This window comes from Eutrema salsugineum, unplaced genomic scaffold (genome assembly GCF_000478725.1).
Source record: "Eutrema salsugineum unplaced genomic scaffold, Eutsalg1_0 scaffold_9, whole genome shotgun sequence".
NCBI lineage: Eukaryota > Viridiplantae > Streptophyta > Magnoliopsida > Brassicales > Brassicaceae > Eutrema > Eutrema salsugineum.
This window is the reverse complement of record NW_006256342.1, coordinates 4,572,002-4,592,822: the sequence shown is the minus strand read 5'-3', so window position 1 is coordinate 4,592,822 and position 20,821 is coordinate 4,572,002. Positions and strand designations below refer to the sequence as shown.

The following is a 20,821-nucleotide window of genomic DNA, read 5'->3' as shown; positions in this document are numbered from 1 at the left end:
CCCCAATTAATACCTACATAAATCTTAAATTTGAATTAGATTTCAAATGAGTTCAGAACTCTGACCAGTCAAATTGTGTGACCATACATCTTAAATGACGAAATCATTTATATAGTTTTTTTTTGGAATTAATAATCGTATAATAAACCAACCCAGAAACCACATAGGTTTGGACCGCGAAACCCACTGTTTTATGGACATATAAAATATGTCCTGGTTGCTCTGCATCGGGCCTATTTGAGCCTAACCCGCTGATTACAGCTCGTTTTGATATTTATATTGGAAATAATCATAATTCAAAAACTGTCATTATTTAAGTAATAAAAAGATAAATGATTTAAAGTGTGGTAACGGAAACAAAAAGAAAGCATTACATAAACCTTTTTTTTTAAGTCATCTTTGAATTTTTATTGATCAAACCATAAGAGTACAAAACCAAAGCCAGAACAAGTACAAAGCCGACAAGGATAACAGCCTTCTGGAGAGAAAGCCGACGAATTCAAACAACTCCCGGAAACTGAAACCCTACACAAAAGAGCCATACATGCATAGAAATACACAAAGCCAAACACAAAGGTATAACACAACTATGTTAAGAGGAAAAGATGGAGAAATGCAAATGAACAAGGATTACAAAAGCTGAACATCGCTCCCATGACCAAACCAAAGAAACTAAAGATGCCGAAGCTGAGCCGAAGAACAATGAGCCTCGATGAGAACCGATAGGCACTAAACCCGAGCACAAAACAACATCAGAACGGGCAGAAAGGACCACAGGAACGACAAAGAACAGAGCACAGTAACAAAGCCACCACGACCAACCCAAAAAAGATATGCAGTCGAGAAGAACAAGGCTCAAGATATAAGATACATTGACCTTCGAATGGGGACACACCAAAGAGGATCAACAGCGCTTACACACGGACACTCGTAGACCCGTCCAAAGCCACCTACAGACAAATGAACGGTTACCTCCACGCAAGAGAAGAACGGAAGATCTAAACTACTGCAACAACTTGAACTTATCTCCACAATCTTAGTAGACTTGAGAGAAGAGCTAGTAGATGCCTTCGCAACAAGATACCATCCAAGTGACGAGCCCCAGAAAGAAGACTTGGCCATCCTCTAAACACAACCAGATGAGAGGACCAAACGGCAATGAAGAACCAAGATCCAAAAGCAACACCCATGAGGAGAAATATAGGCAACATGGATCTAAATCCGACGCTCACGACTCAACCGTAAACGATACCGTAGCTTTAGTTCCTACGAGACACTAATAACCTTCATAAAGTGCTATTTCCACCGAAACAAACCTCACTAAAACACTAAAGGTACCAGATTCACAAAAATCAAAAGCACCAAAAGCATCTTCACCACAAACGATCACTGCTACAACTAATGACCAAACAACAACAGACCCGGATAAAACACGGAAACTGCAGCAGAAAGACTCCATGAAGATACCCCGATTTGAACCACAAACCGACAAAATCCAAATTGTAAAACAGCAACACGAACCGACAAAGCTACGAGAACTCGGCTTGAATTAATACCGAAAATGGGGGAAGGCTGAAACAAATCAGAACCCATCTCCCACGAGTCACAACAGAACAAGCCACCGCAGAACGAGAAGATAGAAGAAGAACAAAACCCAAAATTCAAATCCAGATCTGAAAAATCTGAGATCTGTCTTCAAACTATTCTCTAAAACGAAAAGACCACCGAAAAAGACCACCGAAAGAAGATAAAACCAGAAGCAAACTACTGTTACCACCATCAGAAGGACAGTGATAACCAGAACAGCAAGTCGACGTGAGATGTCACCAGAAAAAATTGCTCCTTTTTAGAGAGAAAAAATCACTGCTTACTTTCTCGATTTCTTCTTTGATATTACAGAAGCCTTCAAAGATCGCCTGAAACATTTTTCTCGATCACCATCTCTCTCTCTAAAAATTCAGAAATAGGTAAGCACCATTCTTGAAGAAGGTTCAGAGCAGAACTGCCGTGAGAAATGTGTAAGAAATCCCATACGCAGAGGGGTAACAGAAAGTGGGATAAAATTATAGAAAGTGTTAGCAAAATTTATCGAGAACCATATTATCGAAGCCGTCGAAGCCGCGACTCTGAGGTATATTTAGGGTTTTAGATTCTTAATTCAATTTTCATAGAAGTTTTGATCTTTGGTGGTTGATAATATTGAGTTTTGTTATAGAGAAGAGAATCGAATCAAAGATCATAGTTTTGCATCTTCTATTGATGAGTGTTATCATGCAAAAACTATGCCTATAAAAATATCAAGGATCATTTTCAACAAAGTATGAGGCAACATTTGTACAAATATACTATGAAAATCCGGTTCCAAAATGGTAAAGCAACATTTTATACGTTATATTCTACTAATATACAATCTGATATTTTGATTTTCTTAAAAAAAAAACATAATTAGCGATAACATATGCGTGATATGAAGGGCTCTAGATACATGAATCTAGAGAAAATTATTTTTTATCAAAGGATCGTCCAAAACCTAAATGAATTACATGTAACTTATTTACTATAACATTATAAACACTGGATGAGTGATATATGGTCGAATTTTTCCATTATCGTGTCGACTGTCTATAGCCCGTTATATTATATTAAGGCGTAGATAGCTGCGATTATGACTAGAATAATTCCAACCCTTTTTTTAAAGGCTAGTTTTTTTTGGTTAGTTAGAATTCCACTTCTTGTGTAATTGAAATATTAAAAGTAATGGAGTTGTAGTGGTAATGTTATCAAGTGAACGTTGTTAAAAATAAATTTGATAGTGTGGACATAATAATATATATATTATTTGGGGGTGTCAAGCCGAAACTCTGAATACTAGAACCTATAATTGGTGTAATCTATTTGACTACTTATTGTAATTTGTTCATAAAAGATTTGTGGACAACTGGCAAGAAAGGATGGGCACCGTTAATTAGAGGAGCTATGTGATGTTTTATGTAAATTTGCAGGTATTTTGTTGGGTTTTGTATATATGCAGAGAGCATAAGACCCAGAGATGTGTTATTTTTTTTGTCTTTTATTTCCCATATATGTTATTCGTTATTTGTCTTTCTTTTTTTTTTCTGGTTTTTTGTCTTTCAAGAGACATATTTTTGTCTTTCTTGTGAAAAGAGAATATTTCATTTACCCAATACAATATACGGGGATACAAAAAAACACTTTGTCCAGAGTAAATTGTCGTTAACTTGAATGTAGCTGTTTTATTCTTTTACCAATGCCAGCTGGTTGATCTCTTATGCTTTGTTGGAAAAATCCACATACGATGATTGATCACTTGGCCATAAAACTAATTTATACTGTAAAGTAAAATCCATAATCCGCTTGGCGCTAGCGGACCGCTCCACCTAATCAGAGACGAAGACTATTTTCTTTTTCAGCTGTTTCTGGTTGCTGCAATAGTATCGCACACTGTCCTATGGGCTTTACCACAACTTCGTGTTTGGCCCATATGTAGCAAATCCAAAACTCATCTCATCTATATCAACCTACATCCATAAAAGAAAACGAGGCAAGTTTTTTTAGTTTGTTTAAGAAGAGGAAGCTAAGTTTTAGTCCGTTCTTCGTTAGATGTTGACATGTTGTTAATGTGAAGTGATACCTTTTATATAGCTAAGATTTTAGCTCGCTTCTGTTTGTTTTGAACCTTTTGATTGAGTTTTGGGTTCTTGAATTAGTTCCTTACATATAAGATTGCACAAATTTGATAAGATTAACGTTTACTTTCTTTTTGAATAATATTTTTTTTAACGAAAATAATGCAATTTAGGAACTATCAAATTAATAAGTAATAAACCAATAATATAATGCTTAGTAATCATTTGAAAAGAAGGAAGAGTAAACTTAAATCCAATGAAACTTTCATTTGTCCAGGCACCATCGATATCTTTCCAAATGATTTGCTTACTCCCAAGTGACTCGTACAAATTGGAAACTTAATGTAACCATGGAGTTTTATTTCTACAGTTTTTTTTTTTTTTTTGTGATAAGAGTGTCTTAAACCAAAATTTGAAGGGTATAATTAAAGCTCAGAGTCAACATGCTTCTTTATCATTTTAATTTTATATTAGTAAAATGAAATTCGATTTCGAGGATCCAACAACTTCATCAACAATAATGTATGTACATAAGATTTTACAGCGGGAATACAATAATCGATCCATTCAGACATTATTCATTACATGATAGAGAGCTCTATAGATATCCAAAGACATGTACATATATACACATTGGGTGGGTTTTGCTTTTCGGACCAAAAAGCCTACTTCAGCAATCTCCCATTGACACTGACCACTAAACACACTCTCACACGCATTTCTTCTTACGCCATAAAGAGAAAGGGGCCAAACAAATATTTAAGCCCTTCTAAAAAAATAGATAATACAAAATTCACACAGGACTTTCTTCCTGATTAATAAGCAATGGAACTTTGTATTCATTTTCTTCGTGATGATGAATAGTTTTAATGGGTTTTCTTTCTTCCTTTGGATTTTGTTTTTCTTCGGTTTCCTTGAATTGTCCCCAAGACACTGTGTAATATCCAACCCCACCTATGGCTGCTCCTAACACACTGCACCCATCCACCAAAATAAGAAGTCAATAGTACTCATGCATGCTAATCATATACTAATTAATTAATAACTACGATAATAATGAATCTGTTAACGGACCTGCCGTAGTGAAGACTGTTGACAAAGAAGCTGGTGCCAAAGAGTGTTGCCCAAAAGATACCAAAGGGTTTGAATAATGGCACGTAATACGGTCCTTTCATTTGGGTGCACTTTACGTGTACACTTGTTCGTATCACACTTCCAAATATCCCCAGGTTTTATTACAAAATCACGATGGTCACTACTGTTAGACTCAATGTTTTAACTGACCAAGAGACATATAGCATAACGATTTTGTACTAATGTTTTTGCGCTTTATCACCTTTTTAAAAAAAGTAAATATATTTAGTTACCGTGGCGATAATGAGGAAAAGATCGAAGTTTGGTTGGATCTTCCATGCAGTTAAGTCTCTCTCCATAAACAAAGAGAACATTAAACATTGAATTGTCCCGACTATGCTGTAAAACGACGCCACTTTCATCACATGTGGATACTTTTTGACAGTCCCTGTCTGCCAAAGCCATAATAAACATATTAAACCTCTTTTTTGTTACATCAAACATATTAATCTTAATTTAAATAAAATAACATGCATAACGATGGTTTCAGTAATTGATGGTTTATATATACATTATTTTCGAATACCTGAACAACATTGAAGAGGGAGACAGAAAAAACAGCAGCGGCCAAAAAGATACAGCCGAGGAACCAATTGTCAGGGATGTTGTAGTAGACAAAGAGTCTAGGGATTGATTTAAGGAAACGAGTTGGGGAAGAAGACGAGGCTGGTCTAATGAAGGGACCTTTATACAATTCTTCAACAAATGCTCCGCTTATTGAGATTATTGTACCCATCACTTTAGCCCTTGAGCTCGTGTTTCTCCAATCCAACTTGCTCCTTCTATATATGCATAGATTTGCAATTATATATTTGAAACCAATTAGGTATAATTTATATGCAGATTGTGACGTGGTGATGATAGCTAGATGGCTTACCCGAGAATAACAGAGAGCAAGAAGGAGAAGGAAGGCATGAGTAATACCATTGCACATACCACTATGGGTGAGCTGAAGCTTAGTCCCACGAATGCCAAATTTTGGAAAAGAAATATCCTTCACATATTTAAACTGTTTCAATATAATCAGTGCATGGATGAATAATTAACATTATTATAAATGCATGCAAGTACGTGTGTGCTCGCAAGAGGGCAACATATTTAGACACAACGTCATGCAGTTCTTTTTAACTATTTTATATAATGACTGGAATTAAGAAAACATGGTGTGTGCCACTCACAAAGGAACGTCATGATGTTGAAAATACTAGAATGTGTAAGACTAGTTGTTTATATTATAACCGAGTAAACGGCATGCAGTTTTGTCTACTTTCGATAGATGACGTTACAAATCTTTGTCATTAAATATTGATCATATGAATGGCGTAAAGGAATTCGCAACATGGATGGTGGATCGCATATTAATTTATTTTCTTTTGGTTCTAGGACATCATATTAGTGTTATTGTAAACGACAATATTGTGAAGAAAAAAATCTAGTCTAAGTTTTCAAGATTTAAATGATAGATGATAAACAGGGAGACGATGTACCCACCCGGTGAAACCTAGAAAGAAAACTCGAACAAGAAGTGGCCAAGAGAAGATAGATTCTTCGTTTCTGTAAGTATTTTATTATACAAACCAAATATCAGAAGATAATCAAGATTAATTTTGGTGAGGGAAATTATGCTATAATATATGGACTATGGAACGTAATCCTACCTCTCATTCTTGTGAAAGAAGAAAGAAAAAGGAAGAAGAAGAACAGATCCAAAAGCGTTTGTGTAAACAACAAACACAAAAGGACTCATTCCTCCCGTTAAAGCCGTTTTCGCCATTATCGTTAGTGCAATCGTGCATGCCTCCATTATCGCCATTGCCACAAACGGCACAAACTCCTCTCGTCTAACCTTTACCTCCATCTCTCTCCCTCTAGGTTTTCAAATAAAAAACGGCACGACGTTTCCTGCTCCAAGGATATGGGGAAATAGAGATGGATACATATATAGAGAGAGAAAAGGGAGAGAGAAAGAGAGGTGAAGAGATCTTCAAATGCTATTGGAGAAGATACGGAATTTATGGTTTAATTTCTCTAATCATATATAGAGGGAGATGAATTTTCATACATTTCTTTTATATTTATCATTATCTATTTTTCAGATATAACCTTTCACGAAGAGGTGAAGCTACTTTACATGCGTGACGAAGCTACACGAGTGACTCCGCCATTGCACTAAGGGTGAGATGCTTAGGTCATATTGCTTTTGTTTTATTTTCTTTATCAGCATGTGTTCAAAAATAAATCCAAATAGTGTACGTGATGCTATCTATAGATCATTTTTATTTATGTAGTTAAGTCGCGTTTCGTCTTCATCTACAACGCGGTATCATCCGCGGTACGTCAATGGGTCCAAAGGGGTAAAATGCAAACAAAAAAAACTTTGAGTCGAATTATTTGGACGTACCGTCTCTTCCAGATGAGACCGACGAGCCCGTCTCAAGCCAGTATCGTTGATGACGTGGCGCAAGGTGAGTGGCTGGAATGAAAAGGAAAGTGTTGTGTTTTTTGTTTTTTTTTGCCATCTCATTTTGTTTTCGAGAGAGAAATCGAGTGGTTTTCCCTGAGTATTTTTCTGTCACCGAGGAGTCGGTTTACCGGCGATTTTGACTGCTGAGACGACGAAGCTGATTCATCGGGACGTCGCGACGAGCAAGGTAAAGATTCTCGACCTCGTAACAATCGCTTCGTGGGTTTACAATTTGGGTAGGGGGTTCACTACTGGATTGCATGCTTGATGATATATGTGATGGATTTGTTGCGATGAACTTTAGAGTAACTCTGAAATTTGGGAAAAAATTTGTGTGTCTGTATTTTTTGGGTTTTCATTTGCGTTTTATTAAACTTGCATTGCGGTTTATTTTTGGGTTTCATTTGCGGTTTCTTCCATTTGCCTCAGTTGGGTTTAGGTTTAGAGGGTATATCGATGATGCTTCATATATGTAGTATGATTTGCTGTTTGAAATATGTGATCTGATTTGATTTATGTGAGTGGCATCATTCGGGTTTAGGTTTAGGTGATGTCGAACTGAATTTGTTGTACTTTAGGTGTATACTCAATCGTTGTATTTGTTTGCCATTCTGTTTGTATTGTTCTGATCCCCTTCTGTTATGGGCAGAGGATGCAAAGCAATTCAGTCCTGTACTGGGAGAAATCTCTCATGATTCAGAAAAAGGAAGTTGAGCGGGTTAAGAGCCCGCTATACAGTACAGGTATTTTGTTGTAGTATTATGCTTAAATGTGTTGTTTCCGAGTTTACACTTGTAATCTACTAATTTTTTTTCTTTGACACATTTGATTAGGCCCCGTTGATGGAGATATCAGTTATTGGAAGGCTCTGCTTTTTGGACCCGCAGGATCTCCGTACGAGAACAGAGTTTTCCTAATTGACATGCACTTTCCTCCCCTTTACCCGTTCAAGCCACCAAAGGTCTTCTTCAGTACAAAGGTCTTTCACCCCAACGTAGGAGATCGTGGAGATATCTTCCTACGGATGCTCAGTACCGACTATTACTCGCCCAGTAGCACCATCCATAAGGTTCTCACAAAAATTCATGAGATGCTGAGCAACCCAGCATTGGGTGAGGGATAGTACTACGATGAAGATATAGCGAAGATGTACAAGGAAGACAGGTCGGGATTTGATGGAAGAGCTCGGGAATGGACGTTGGAGCACGCTAGGGCTACGGTTTAGTTCATCTATCTTTATCTTTTATATTAAAAATTGTAGTTTAAATTATGGTATTTCATGTTCAACATATTTTATAGTTTGACTTTATCAATATTATGGTATTTCATGTTCAACATATGTTAAAAAATTGTATGTTTGAATTTTTTCTTAATTACAAAAAATTAATCTAGATGAACCAATCCTTAAATTGGGGATCAGGGTTGGAGAAGTATAAAACATGGAGCTCTTTCCAATAAAAAAAAATGTTAAACGAAATTAAAAAATACTAAGAAACCCAAACTGAATATCAGCATTGGTGATGCTCTAAGAGACTTAGAGCATGATTAATTTGGAACGCACGTGGGTTCTCCTTATATTCGTCAGACTTGATTATTATATAAGATACGCCAACTAATCAGCGATTGAATGGAGACCAATTCGTTGTTTATTTCTAATATCCACAGTTTTCGACATTCGGAGCATAATATTACTATGACCTATATTGGTTAATGACTTAATGTCATGATATAAGCACCTCACCAATATAATGATGAGCGCGTGTTGATTGATTCAATTTTTGTGTTCACCGCAGCATATTGATTTCAATCATATATGTGCATATATTCATAACATTATATTCTTTAATGCTGATATATAGCCAATAAGATTCGTAATAATAGTAGTTACATCCTTAAACACGATCCATTCTAAACATTTCACTGGACCACAAAGTCCTTTTTTCGTAACTAAGTCCCTAATTGTGAATTATAATCATGTGATAACAATTTTTAAAGACTTTTGTTTTAAGAAAAAACATTGAACGTGAAGTAATATTTTATAAGCGCAAGGAAACAAAAAGAAACGAGAAATCATTTGGCTGACATAATCTTAGAGCATCCGCAACGCAGAAACTCACTTTAATCTCTTATTTATTTGTTTAATATTAAAAGTGTCACGTGTCTAAGAAAAAACGTTTTTACCAGTCCTCATTTAAGAAACGTCTTCAGCCTGTTTCTCTTCTACATTTATTTTTTTAATAAAAAAATTACTAAAAACGCTTATCACAATCAGCACATTAATTTATACAGTGGGCCAGGCTATTTGTTTACTCTTGGCTGCGGTTGATTAAGGACCCACATAAGGAAAATATAAAGATGCTGGGGACCATTTGTTAAAAAACTGCTGGGGACCCTTTTTGTTAACAAATGCTGGGGACCATTTGTTAAAGATGCTGCGGTTGATAAAATTGATGACTTGATATTTTTGTTAAAAAGAATTGAAGAAATGTGTCAATTTCTTGTCAATCTCAGTTAGAGTCCAAGTATTTGATACGGTAATGGTTAGTGGATTCAGATTCATCCAATCCTACAAAAATGTTAAATTTTGATGATGCTTATTTTAGACTATTCATAAAATGACACAACAATATTTGTTTTTTTTCGACTTAAATCACACAAATTGGAATACACAGGCATATATATTTGAAAATTTCATCGAATGCTGCGATTAATACCTACCTAAATCTTAAATATGAATTAGATTTCAAATGGGTTCAGAACTCTGACCTGGGTCAACTTGAGTGACCATACATCTTAAATGACGAAATCATTGATATAGTTTGTTTTTGGGAATTAATAATCCCAATAATCATAATTCAAGAATTGCCATTTTTTTTAGTAATAAGAAAATAAATGATTTGGTAACGGAAACAAAAAGGGGAAAATACTCGTTTAATTCCTCAATTATTTGTAATTAATTGATTTATTCCTCAACTATTATGTATGCAAATTTATTCTTCAACTATAAATTAACTTTGCAAAATTAGGCTCCAAAAATGTCAATGCTAAACAGAAAACATAATCATTAAATTAAATTTACCAAAATTCTTTTTATCATTCTTCTTCTCGGTTTTGACCCAAAAATAAACAAATCATTTTTTTCTTCCAATTTTTTTTCATATTCTACTGATTCTTTCAGTCATCGTCCCCAATCTCAATCATCTCTCTCTTCATCCTTCTCTCACACTATCTCCCATTCTCCAGCAAACCCAAGGACCCACTTGCTCCCAAACCAAGCATCATCTACTCCCCAAATGATGTCGTTCTCCCCATTACCCAGAAACGAACCATTCCCTTCCTCCAAATCTCCAATCTATAGTACCTGAGTTAAGAGTCTCCGACGACTCGGCCTCCACCGTGTCGTTTCAAGTCACGATGTTCCAAAACATTTGGCGGCACTTTATTGACAAATCCAAAAGCTTAAAGCTCATACTGTAGCGGTTGGAGATCAATTCCAACATTTTATTATTCATATTCGAACTCACTCGAAAAGATATCTAGAAGTTTTAACTTAAGAGAGAATCAATTTCTTCCTCATCGTTTTAAAAGGAGCTTTGTCCGTCGACATATGCGGTTCGCTCCTCTGTTATTGTGTCCGTCGCTTGAAGAAAGGAGTCACATGTTGTTGATTGAAGGCGCAAAGCCGCAAATAATGCTTGAGAGCAGCGACGACTACTGGTGAAGTTGATTTTTTTGCGTTTAAGCCGAGAAGAAGAGGATATATTTTGTATGGGGTCAAAATCAAAAAAAAATATGATTTCAAGGATTTTATGAATTTAAATTTAATGATTTCAGTTTGTTTTTTAACGTTGACACTTTTGGAGCCTAATTTTGTTAAGTCAATTTACAGTTAAAGAATAAATTTGCACATACAATAGTTGAGGAATAAATTAATTGATTGCAAATACTTGAGTAATTAAATGAGCATTTTCCCAAACAAAAGGAGAGCATTATCAAAGATCGCCATTTTTCTAAAACTCCGTCTCTCTCACTCTCTCAAATTTCAGAAATCACGATTCTTGAAGTGAAGAAGGTTCAGAGAAGAAGAATGTGTAAGAAATCCAGAAAGGGGGATAAAGTTATAGAAAGCAGCAAAATTGATCGAGCACCGTATTATCGAACCCGTCGAAGCCGTAACTACAAGGTAAATTTAGGGTTTAGATTCGTAATTCAATTTTCGTAGAAGAAGTTTTGATCTTTGGGGGTTTAAGGTCTTGGGTTTTGGTATAGAGGAGAGTATGGAATCAAAGATCTGAGTTTTGATTGTTTTTCTAGAGGGATGTTGGGGATCGATGTCCAACTTGTGGTAGTAGAAGAAGTCGTGCTGAGTTGTATCGAGAACTACGGCACACGATGTTAAAGATTGAGAGGCTGGAACATAATGCTCAGCTGTATCGAGAACGTCATGACACAAGAAGATATCTTGATCAGCATGAGCATGACACTAAGGTGTATCGACATCACACAAGAAGATATCTCGATCAGCATGAGCATGACGCTAAGGTGTATCGACATCACACAGGAAAACGACTAAGGGACAAAGAGTGTGAAAGAAAACATGACAGCGATCACAGCAGAAAACGTCAGCGGAAATCTCTACCTGTTACAAAGGCTTCTGAAACGTTGGATGATGCTGCAGGTACTAACATGATCTGCCATTTCAAATTTTTATAACAAAAGCTCATATTCATGGTTTATTGTTTATTTTTTTTCCACAGTTAACAAGCTTCCCACACACCTCTTGACGAGAGTTATGTCGAATCTCTCCACTCGGAAATACATTGGGACTAGTCTAATGACTCCAGAGTGGAGAAACTTGTGGAAAAGCTATCCAACATTAGATGTTAAAGCTGCAGACTTCAACAACTATGAGAGCTTCCAAAGTCTTGTCGTTGGGTTTCTAAATGCCTAACCCTCTCAAATACTTCCATTGATGAATGTTATTTTCATGCAAAAACTATGCCTATAGAAGTATCAAGAGTCATTTTCAATAAAGTATGGGGCAATATTTGTGCAAATATACTATGAAAATCCGGTTCCAAAATGTTAAAACAACATTTTATAACACCGTTATATTCTACTAATATACAATCTGAATATTTTGATTTTCTTTTTTTTTTAAAAGACCGTAATTAGTGATAACATATGTGTGACATGAAGAGCTCTAGATACATGAATATAGAGAAAAGTATGTTTTGTTCAAATTATATCTAGTTTGCCATTGTAACAAATTTCATCCTAAAAATATATATTGCTAATATCAAGTTAACCCCGTCTAGATGATTCCATATAGAGAAAAAAATTTCGAGTAGTCTCTTATCAATCTTACGAGCCAACTTGTTGTGAGTTTTTGTCCTCCTACAATATTGAAGTGTGTATCCGGTATTTGGCGCATCTCTGATTAGGTCCAATCTTTCTTCTGATAATAGTCTGACTAAACTAGCTAGAAGATTAAACCAAATTCTACTATATTTACCAATAATAATTAAGGTTGCATCTTCTAGAAAAGAGATGTCAAATAAAACTGTTGATGCTGCTGCAACAATTGCATTTAGCTCTTCCTAACCAAAACTCAAACAACCTGAAGAGTATATATTCATCGTTGAGATCAAAAGACAATACAATTCATAAATTCTATACCAAATATCAATTCGAGATTATGATCAAGAGTAAATACTTTGTTAAAAAATACTTTGTTCAGAGTAAATTGTCGTTAACTTGAATGTAGCTATTTTATTCTTTTGCCAATGTCAACTGTTTGATTTCTTATGCTTTGTTGGAAAAATCCACATACGATGATTGATCACTTGGCCATAAAACTAATTTATACTGTTAAGTAAAATCCATAATCCGCTTGGCGCTAGCGGACCGCTGCACCTAATCAGAGACGAAGACTATTTTCTTTTTCAGCTGTTACTTGTTGCTGCAATAGTATCCCACACTGTCCTATGGGCTTTACCACAACTTCGTATTTGGCCCATATGTAGCAAATCCAAAACTCATCTCATCTCTATCAACCTACATCCATAAAAGAAAACGAGGCAAGTTGTTTTAGTTTGTTTAAGAAGAGAAGCTAAGTTTTAGTCCGTTCTTTGTTAGTTGTTGACATGTTGTTAAACTGAAGTGATATTGACCTTTTATATAGCTAAGAGTTTAGCTCTCTTCTGTTTGTTTTGATTAAGTTTTGGGATCTTGAATTACTTCCTTACATATAAGATTGCACAGATTTGATAAGGTTAACTTTTACTTTCTTTTTGAATAATATTTTTTAAACGAAAATAATGCAATTTAGGAACTATCAAATTAATAAGTAATAAACCAATAATATATAGCTTAGTAATCATTTGAAAAGAAGGAAAAGTAAACTTAAATCCACTGAAACGCCAGGCACCATCGATATCTTTCCAAATGATTGGCTTACTCCCAAGTGACTCGTACAAAATGGAAACTTAATGTAGCCATGGAGTTTTATTTCTACAGTTTTTTTTTTTTTTTTTTGATAAGAGTGTCTTAAACCAAAATTCGAAGGGTATAATTAAATCTCAGAGTCAACATGCTTCTTTATCAATTTAATTTTATATTAGTAAAATGAAATTCGATTTCGAGGATCCAACAACTTCATCAACAATAATGTATGTACATAAGATTTTACAGCGGGAATGCAATAATCGATCCATTCGGAGATTATTCATTACATGATAGAGAGCTCTATAGATATCCAAAGACATGTACATATATACACATTGGGTGGGTTTTGCTTTTCGGACCAAAAAGCCTACTTCAGCAATCTCCCATTGACACTGACCACTTAACGCACTCTCACACGCATTTCTTCTTACGCCATAAAGAGAAAGGGGCCAAAAAAATTATTTAAGCCCTTCTTAAAAAAAATAGATAATACAAAATTCACACAGGACTTTCTTCCTGATTAATAAGCAATGGAACTTTGTATTCATCTTCTTCGTAATGATGAGTAGTTTTTATGGGTTTTCTTTCTTCCTTTGGATTTTGTTTTTCTTCGGTTTCCTTCAATTGTCCCCAAGACACTGTGTAATATCCAACCCCACCTATGGCTGCTCCTAACACACTGCACCCATATCCACCAAAATAAAAACTCAATCCTTATGCATGCTAATCATATACTAATTAATTAATAACTACGATAATAATGAATCTGTTGACGGACCTGCCGTAGTGAAGACTGTTGACAAAGAAGCTGGTGCCAAAGAGTGTTGCCCAAAATATACCAAAGGGTTTGAATAATGGCACGTAATACGGTCCTTTCATTTGGGTGCACTTTACGTGTACACTTGTTCGTATCACACTTCCAAATATTCCCTGGTTTTATTATAAAATCACGATGGTCACTATTGTTAGACTCAATGTTTTAACTGACCAAGAGACATATAGCATAACGATTTTGTACTAGTGTTTTTGCGTTTTTTATCATCTTTTTAAAAAGACAATATATTTAATTACCGTGGCGATAATGAGGAAAAGATCGAAGTTTGGTTGGATCTTCCATGCAGTTAAGTCTCTCTCCATAAACAAAGAGAACATTAAACATTGAATTGTCCCGACTATGCTGTAAAACGACGCCACTTTCATCACATGTGGATAGTTTTTGACTGTCCCTGTCTGCCAAAGCCATAATAAACATATTAAATCATTTTTTTTACATCAAACATATTAATCTTATATATACATTATTTTCGAATACCTGAACAACATTGAAGAGGGAGACAGAAAAAACAGCAGCGGCCAAAAAGATACAGCCGAGGAACCAATTGTCAGGGATGTTGTAGTAGACAAAGAGTCTAGGGATTGAATTTAGAAAACGAGTTGGGGAAGAAGACGAGGCTGGTCTTATGAAGGGACCTTTATACAATTCTTCAACAATAGCTCCGCTTATTGAGATTATTGTACCCATCACTTTAGCCCTTGAGCTCGTGTTTCTCCAATCCACCTTGCTCCTTCTATATATGCATAGATTTGCAATTATATATTTGAAACCAATTAGGTATAATTTATATGCAGATTGTGACGTGGTGATGATAGCTAGATGGCTTACCCGAGAATAAGAGAGAGCAAGAAGGAGAATGAAGGCATGAGTAATCCCATTGCACATACCACTATGGGTGAGCTGAAGCTTAGTCCCACGAATGCCAAGTTTTGGAAAAGAAATATCCTTCACATATTTAAAATGTTTCAATATAATTAGTGCATGCATGAATAATTAACATTATTATAAATGCATGCAAGTACGTGTGTGCTCGCAAGAGGGCAAAATATCTAGACACAACGTCATGCAGTTCTTTTTAACTATTTTATATAATGACTGGAATTAAGAAAACATGGTGTATGCCACTCACAAAGAAACGTCACGATGTTGAAAATACTAGAATGTCTAAGACTAGTTGTTTATATTATAACCGAGTAAACGGCATGCAGTTTTGTCTACTTTCGATAGATGACGTGACAAATCTTTGTCATTAAATATTGATCATATGAATGGCGTAAAGGATTTCGCAACATGGATGGTGGACCGCATATTAATATTTTATTTTTCTTTTTGGTTCTAGGACATCATATTATTTTTATTGTAAACGACAATACTGTGAAAACAAAAAAAAATCTAGTCTGAGTTTCAAAATTTAAATGATAGATGATAAAGAGGGAGAGGATGTACCCACCCGGTGAAACCTAGAAAGAAAACTCGAACAAGAAGTGGCCAAGAGAAGATTGATTCTTCGGTTCTGTAAGTGTTTTGTTATATCAGAACATAATCACGATTGATTTTGGTGAGGAGAAATAATGATATAATATAATGTATAGACTATGGAACGTAATCCTACCTCTCATTCTTGTGAAAGAAGAAAGAAAAAGGAAGAAGAAGAGCAGATCCAAAAGCGTTTGTGTAAAGAACGAACACAAAAGGACTCATTCCTCCCGTTAAAGCCGTTTTCGCCATTATCGTTAGTGCAATCGTGCATGCCTCCATTATCGCCATTGCCACAAAAGGCACAAACTCCTCTCGTCTAACCTTTACCTCCATCTCTTTCCTCTAGATTTTCAAATAAAAACGGCACGACGTTTCCTGCTCCAAGGATATGGGGAAATAGAGATAGATATATATAAATAGAGAGAGAGAGTAAAGGGAGAGAGAAAGAGAGGTGAAGAGATCTTCAAATGCTATTGGAGAAGATACGGAATTTATGGTTTAATTTCTCTAATCATATATAGAGGGGGAGGAATTATCATACATTTCTTTTATATTTATCATTATCTATTTTTCAGATATAACCTTTCACGAAGAGGTGAAGCTACTTTACATGCGTGACGAAGCTACACGAGTGACTCCACCATTGCACTAAGGGTGAGATGCTTGCGTCATATTACTTTTTGTTTTTTATTTATCAGCATGTGTTTAAAAAAAAAACCCAAATAGTGTACGTGATGCTATCTAAGGACCATTTTATTTATGTAGTTAACTCGCGTTTCGTCTTAAAACGTATTAAGAGAGAATGATTAATATTAGAACGTACGTGGGTTCTCCTTATATTCGTCAGACTTAATTATTATATAAGATACGCCAACTAATCAGCGATTAAATGGAGACCAATTATATTCGTTGTTATTTCTAATATCCAGAGTTTTCGACATTTGGAGCAGAATATTTCTATAACCTATATTGGTTAATCTCATGATATAAGAATCCTCTCCAGTATATTAACGATGAGGGCGTGTTGATTGATTCAATTTTTTGTGTTCACCGCATACTGATTTGAATCATATATATAATGAAGAACTACTAATAAATAAAACCAGTTAGTAGTATATTGGTTAAATGATTCATTCCGGTTAGGAAACATTACTGGTTAAAGCATTTGCATTGCGATTACAACAAAATTATATCTCGTATATACTATTGTGTCGCAAACTAGCACCAATTGCTTTATCAAACAACAACTTTCACACATAATTTATCCCTAAATTCAAACATATACTAACATGTGAAATTATCTAGAGTAGCACCAAATTGCCATATATAGCGTAAAACATCTATCAACAAACATGGTATAGGCGTATACGGTATAGCATTAAACACAACGCCTATAAACTACATATATGCATTCATAACTTTATATTCTTAAATGATGATAGTTATTAAGATTCCTAATAATAGTAGTTACATCCTTAATCACGATCTATTCCAAACATCTCATTGGATAAGTAACATCTCACTGGACCATAAATGTAACACCCCCTGGTTCCAGAGAAAACCAGAATAAACCAGAATATTAACTAACCTAAACTAAACCAATTCCAAATAACTTGTTGTTTTTTATTCAAATCCAAACCCAAATCCAAGTCTTACAATAGAAATGAAATAACTTATTAAATTCGAAATAAAAGAGAAACATTGTCTTAAAAAGAAAGGTGAAATAGTTCTTAAAAACAATAAAACTTCCTCCATTTCTGAAGGCACACCACACTAGAATTACTCGTCTAGTTCTTTCCAGACATCATCACAATCACACTCACAATCACAATCACCTGCACATCGGAATTTAGAGAGAGAGAGGTGAGTAATTTGGGAGAATTACTCAGTGAGAACCAAACCAGGCTCCCGCCTTATTCATTTATTTCCACCAACATATTAAGAATAAATCTAATGAAACCAAACAAGCACTCTACAAGTGCACAAGCAACTAACAAGCAGCGATGTCTCCGATCCCGCCTCTCAATAGGCCAAACCACCTTGTCACTTGGACACAGGTCGACATCTCACCCTGTCACACAGACAGACGCCCTGTCACACAGACAGAGACCCTGTCACACAGACAGTCCTATCCCGGCATGCCACATGGACAGCCCCGTGGGTCATCACTCCACCGGATAAATGAATTATTGCCACAGTCACACAGACGGCACATAACCCAGCAAACAAGCCTGCATTCGGCACATCGCTATACCAGAAACAAACTATGACCTTTAGGACTTCTACCAATCACTAACCAATCAACAGGGTTATCAATCAATCATGCTGGTTCTTCCTCTAATGAGATCCTAGATCTTATAGTTATATACATATATATGGATCTGCCTAGATGCACAAGAAGACAGACCTGTCCCACCAGATCTAGACTCAACACACCAGAAGAAGATAAAGGGATAAGAAGAAAGACCTAGATCTAATCCTCACCTTGGCCTAAAAGCATATCTGAGATTAAGGAGAACTAGAAGAGGCAAAAGAATCAAGCAACTTCTGAGAAGGTGGAGGCAGGCGAGTGCTCCTTCTTCTCTCGGCAAGCGGCAGCGGCGGCATCCTTCTCCGGCGGCGGCGCGGCTTCTCCTCCTCGGCGGCGGCGGCGAGCAGCTTCTCCTTCTCTCTCTCACTTTCTTTTCTTTGGGGGCTAGGATAATTAGAGACAGAATGAGGCTCATTAATTCCTAATTCCCTATTTATATTAAGGTTTCTGGAGTGGGTCTGGATTTGCTGGGCCTCCTCTAATTGGGCTAGGTTTGAGATGTTACAATAAAGATCTCTTCGTGACTAACCCGTCCCTATGTGAACTACAATCATGTGATACTACGTACCTTAACTTCCACTAACAATTTTAAAAATTGCAAACACAGACTTTTGTTTTTTAAAAAAAAAAATCATTGAACGTGAAGTAATATTTTAAGCGCAAGAAAACAAAAACAAACGACAAAGCATTTGGCTGACATAAGCAACGTAAAATCTTGTAATTACAATCAGCATTCAGCACATTAATTTATACAGTGGACCAGGCTATTTGTCTACTCATGGCTGCAGTTGATTAAGGACCCACATAAAGAAAATATAAAGATGATAGGGTCCAGATTGAATAATGATAAAATTGATGACTTGATATTTTTGTTAAAGAATTGAAAGAAATGTGTCATTTCTTGTCAACCCTCCGTTATAGTCCAAGTATTTGATACTGTAATGGTTAGTGGATTCAGATTCATCCAACAAAAATGTTAGGTTTTGATGATGGTATACGTTTATTAATTTCTCCCCCAATTCCTAAATATTTAGGTCTGACGCTAGACCGGTGAGTTTCTGATGATGCTTATTTAGACATAATGAGACAGCAATAGATATTTCTTCGAGTTAAATCACACAAATTCGAATACACAGGCATATATATTTGATAATTTCATCGAATGCTGTGTTAAATGCTGTAAATAACCTCGATTAATACGTACGTAAATCTTAAATATGAGTTAGATTTCAAATGGGTTCAGAACTCTGACCATTGGGTCAAATTGAGTGACCATACATATTAAATTACGAAATTATTTATATAGTTTGTTTCTTTGAATATATAATCGTATGATTGTCGGGCCTTGCTAGAATTCTATTGAATATTGTATTGGATATATTTTTGTTCAACAATTAAGAAAAGAAACAGCTGATTTTTTAAGAAAATATATAAAATTAAATGCGGCTCTTCATTGTGGTATTAGGGCCAAATTATGAACAAATTCTGGTTAGGTTTGAATTAAGCTTCAAATACAAGAAAACAAACAAATATTGATGTGAATGTAGTAACGAAAGATGTTTTTTTTAGTTTACATTCTTTATTTGCTGCCCTTTTTGTTTTAGTCTACAACTATCCTGCTGAGCTTAGGCCCAATATTTTCTCAAATATTAAGGACCTCCTCAAAGGAAAAATAATAATACGTTGGGATCTGAAGAAAAACGAAATCAAGGTTTGTTCGTTATCTTCTACATATAATTTCAAAGTATGATTTGACTTTGCAAAGCGTTATAAGTATACGCTTAGCACATGCAGATCAAAAACAACAAACTACAGAAAATTAAAAAATTTGCCGTGAGCACTCCAAAATGCGCGGCAGCAAATAAGATACAAAAAATTATAATGATATATAGTGGTTGAAAAACCATCATGTATTTAAGTAATCAAAGTTCGAATCATACTACTACCCATTATAGATGTTTCAAATGGCAAAATTACCAAGTATTGTATACATGTTCGGTCTAAATAGGTAAAACAAATGTGTGATGGTTCAAGAACCAATGACCATTAAAACAAATTACACCGAAAATAGGACATATTTTAAAAAAAAAAAAATCTTTAAAAAGTACAAAAATCCAGATATATATTTTTTTTTGGGAAAGAGAGGTCCCAAATTTTCTTTTTATCCAAGAGCGTTTATTTTCTTAAATCCGACATAGTTGCACATATTCTAAAGGCTAGTTTGCACTTCAACTTGAGATCACAAAAAAAAACGTGGTGAGGCAATGGACAAAATCACAAAAAGCAAAGCTTATTGTAAAACTTGAGCATCGATGGGTGCAAAACCTATTTCCGTTGAGACGTTGTATCTATGAAGTTGATTCTCAATCAATGGGCCAAAAGTGCAGTAATTCGGCCCTAGTTTGAAAGTGCAAAGAGTTTGATTGTCCATCTACATATCTAGACGGAACTAGTGAACGCATCATTCAAACTCGGTTAAACGTCTTCTACAATAGACAACAATC

At 35.4% G+C, this 20,821-nt stretch overlaps 3 protein-coding genes and 1 long non-coding RNA gene across 5 annotated transcripts; 1 reads left to right on the top strand and 3 right to left on the bottom strand.

Moving 5' to 3' along the window:
- Positions 1 to 374: 374 nt before the first annotated feature.
- On the bottom strand, positions 375 to 2,242 carry LOC112086725. Its single transcript, XR_002899591.1, has 2 exons — positions 1,872 to 2,242; positions 375 to 1,125 (listed from the first exon to the last, which is right to left on the bottom strand). It is a non-coding gene; the product is annotated as an uncharacterized LOC112086725 (long non-coding RNA).
- A 1,950-nt stretch (positions 2,243 to 4,192) lies between these two features.
- On the bottom strand, positions 4,193 to 6,713 carry LOC18008112 (WAT1-related protein At1g70260). Of its 2 annotated transcripts, none has more exons than XM_024153862.1 (7): positions 6,440 to 6,713; positions 6,273 to 6,335; positions 5,659 to 5,775; positions 5,308 to 5,563; positions 5,015 to 5,173; positions 4,722 to 4,859; positions 4,193 to 4,621 (listed from the first exon to the last, which is right to left on the bottom strand). In XM_024153862.1, the coding sequence occupies exons 1-7, from the start codon at positions 6,637 to 6,639 to the stop codon at positions 4,514 to 4,516; spliced, it is 1,041 nt and encodes a 346-aa protein (XP_024009630.1). In that variant the 5' UTR covers positions 6,640 to 6,713; the 3' UTR covers positions 4,193 to 4,513. The 2 variants fall into 2 exon arrangements, with proteins under 2 accessions (XP_024009630.1, XP_024009634.1); XM_024153866.1 differs by having other exon boundaries at positions 4,722 to 4,874; positions 5,016 to 5,173.
- Positions 6,714 to 7,194: 481 nt separating this feature from the next.
- Positions 7,195 to 8,368, top strand: LOC18008102 (ubiquitin-conjugating enzyme E2 8). Its single transcript, XM_024150302.1, has 4 exons — positions 7,195 to 7,246; positions 7,362 to 7,432; positions 7,895 to 7,988; positions 8,079 to 8,368. The coding sequence occupies exons 1-4, from the start codon at positions 7,195 to 7,197 to the stop codon at positions 8,366 to 8,368; spliced, it is 507 nt and encodes a 168-aa protein (XP_024006070.1).
- A 5,525-nt stretch (positions 8,369 to 13,893) lies between these two features.
- Positions 13,894 to 16,476, bottom strand: LOC18009466 (WAT1-related protein At1g70260). The gene is made up of 7 exons (XM_006390842.2): positions 16,140 to 16,476; positions 15,978 to 16,040; positions 15,356 to 15,472; positions 15,005 to 15,260; positions 14,764 to 14,922; positions 14,471 to 14,622; positions 13,894 to 14,371 (listed from the first exon to the last, which is right to left on the bottom strand). Exons 1-7 carry the CDS (start codon positions 16,337 to 16,339, stop codon positions 14,191 to 14,193), a joined length of 1,128 nt encoding a protein of 375 aa, XP_006390904.1. The 5' UTR covers positions 16,340 to 16,476; the 3' UTR covers positions 13,894 to 14,190.
- Between the last annotated feature and the right edge of the window lie 4,345 nt (positions 16,477 to 20,821).

What these genes read in the sequence shown, in the direction of transcription:
- LOC18008112 (XM_024153866.1), bottom strand. Translation starts at nt 6,639, where the DNA reads ATGGAGGTAAAGGTTAGACGAGAGGAGTTTGTGCCGTTTGTGGCAATG. An exon ending in TTGCTCTCTGTTATTCTCGG is followed by an intron (nt 5,564 to 5,658) that starts GTAAGCCATCTA and finishes ATGCATATATAG; the next exon opens with AAGGAGCAAGTTGGATTGGA. An exon ending in AACAGTCTTCACTACGGCAG is followed by an intron (nt 4,622 to 4,721) that starts GTCCGTTAACAG and finishes GGATGGGTGCAG; the next exon opens with TGTGTTAGGAGCAGCCATAG.
- LOC18008102 (XM_024150302.1), top strand. Translation starts at nt 7,195, where the DNA reads ATGAGACCGACGAGCCCGTCTCAAGCCAGTATCGTTGATGACGTGGCG. An exon ending in GGGACGTCGCGACGAGCAAG is followed by an intron (nt 7,433 to 7,894) that starts GTAAAGATTCTC and finishes TGTTATGGGCAG; the next exon opens with AGGATGCAAAGCAATTCAGT. An exon ending in GAGCCCGCTATACAGTACAG is followed by an intron (nt 7,989 to 8,078) that starts GTATTTTGTTGT and finishes ACATTTGATTAG; the next exon opens with GCCCCGTTGATGGAGATATC.
- LOC18009466 (XM_006390842.2), bottom strand. Translation starts at nt 16,339, where the DNA reads ATGGAGGTAAAGGTTAGACGAGAGGAGTTTGTGCCTTTTGTGGCAATG. An exon ending in TTGCTCTCTCTTATTCTCGG is followed by an intron (nt 15,261 to 15,355) that starts GTAAGCCATCTA and finishes ATGCATATATAG; the next exon opens with AAGGAGCAAGGTGGATTGGA. An exon ending in TTTTCCTCATTATCGCCACG is followed by an intron (nt 14,623 to 14,763) that starts GTAATTAAATAT and finishes TAATAAAACCAG; the next exon opens with GGAATATTTGGAAGTGTGAT.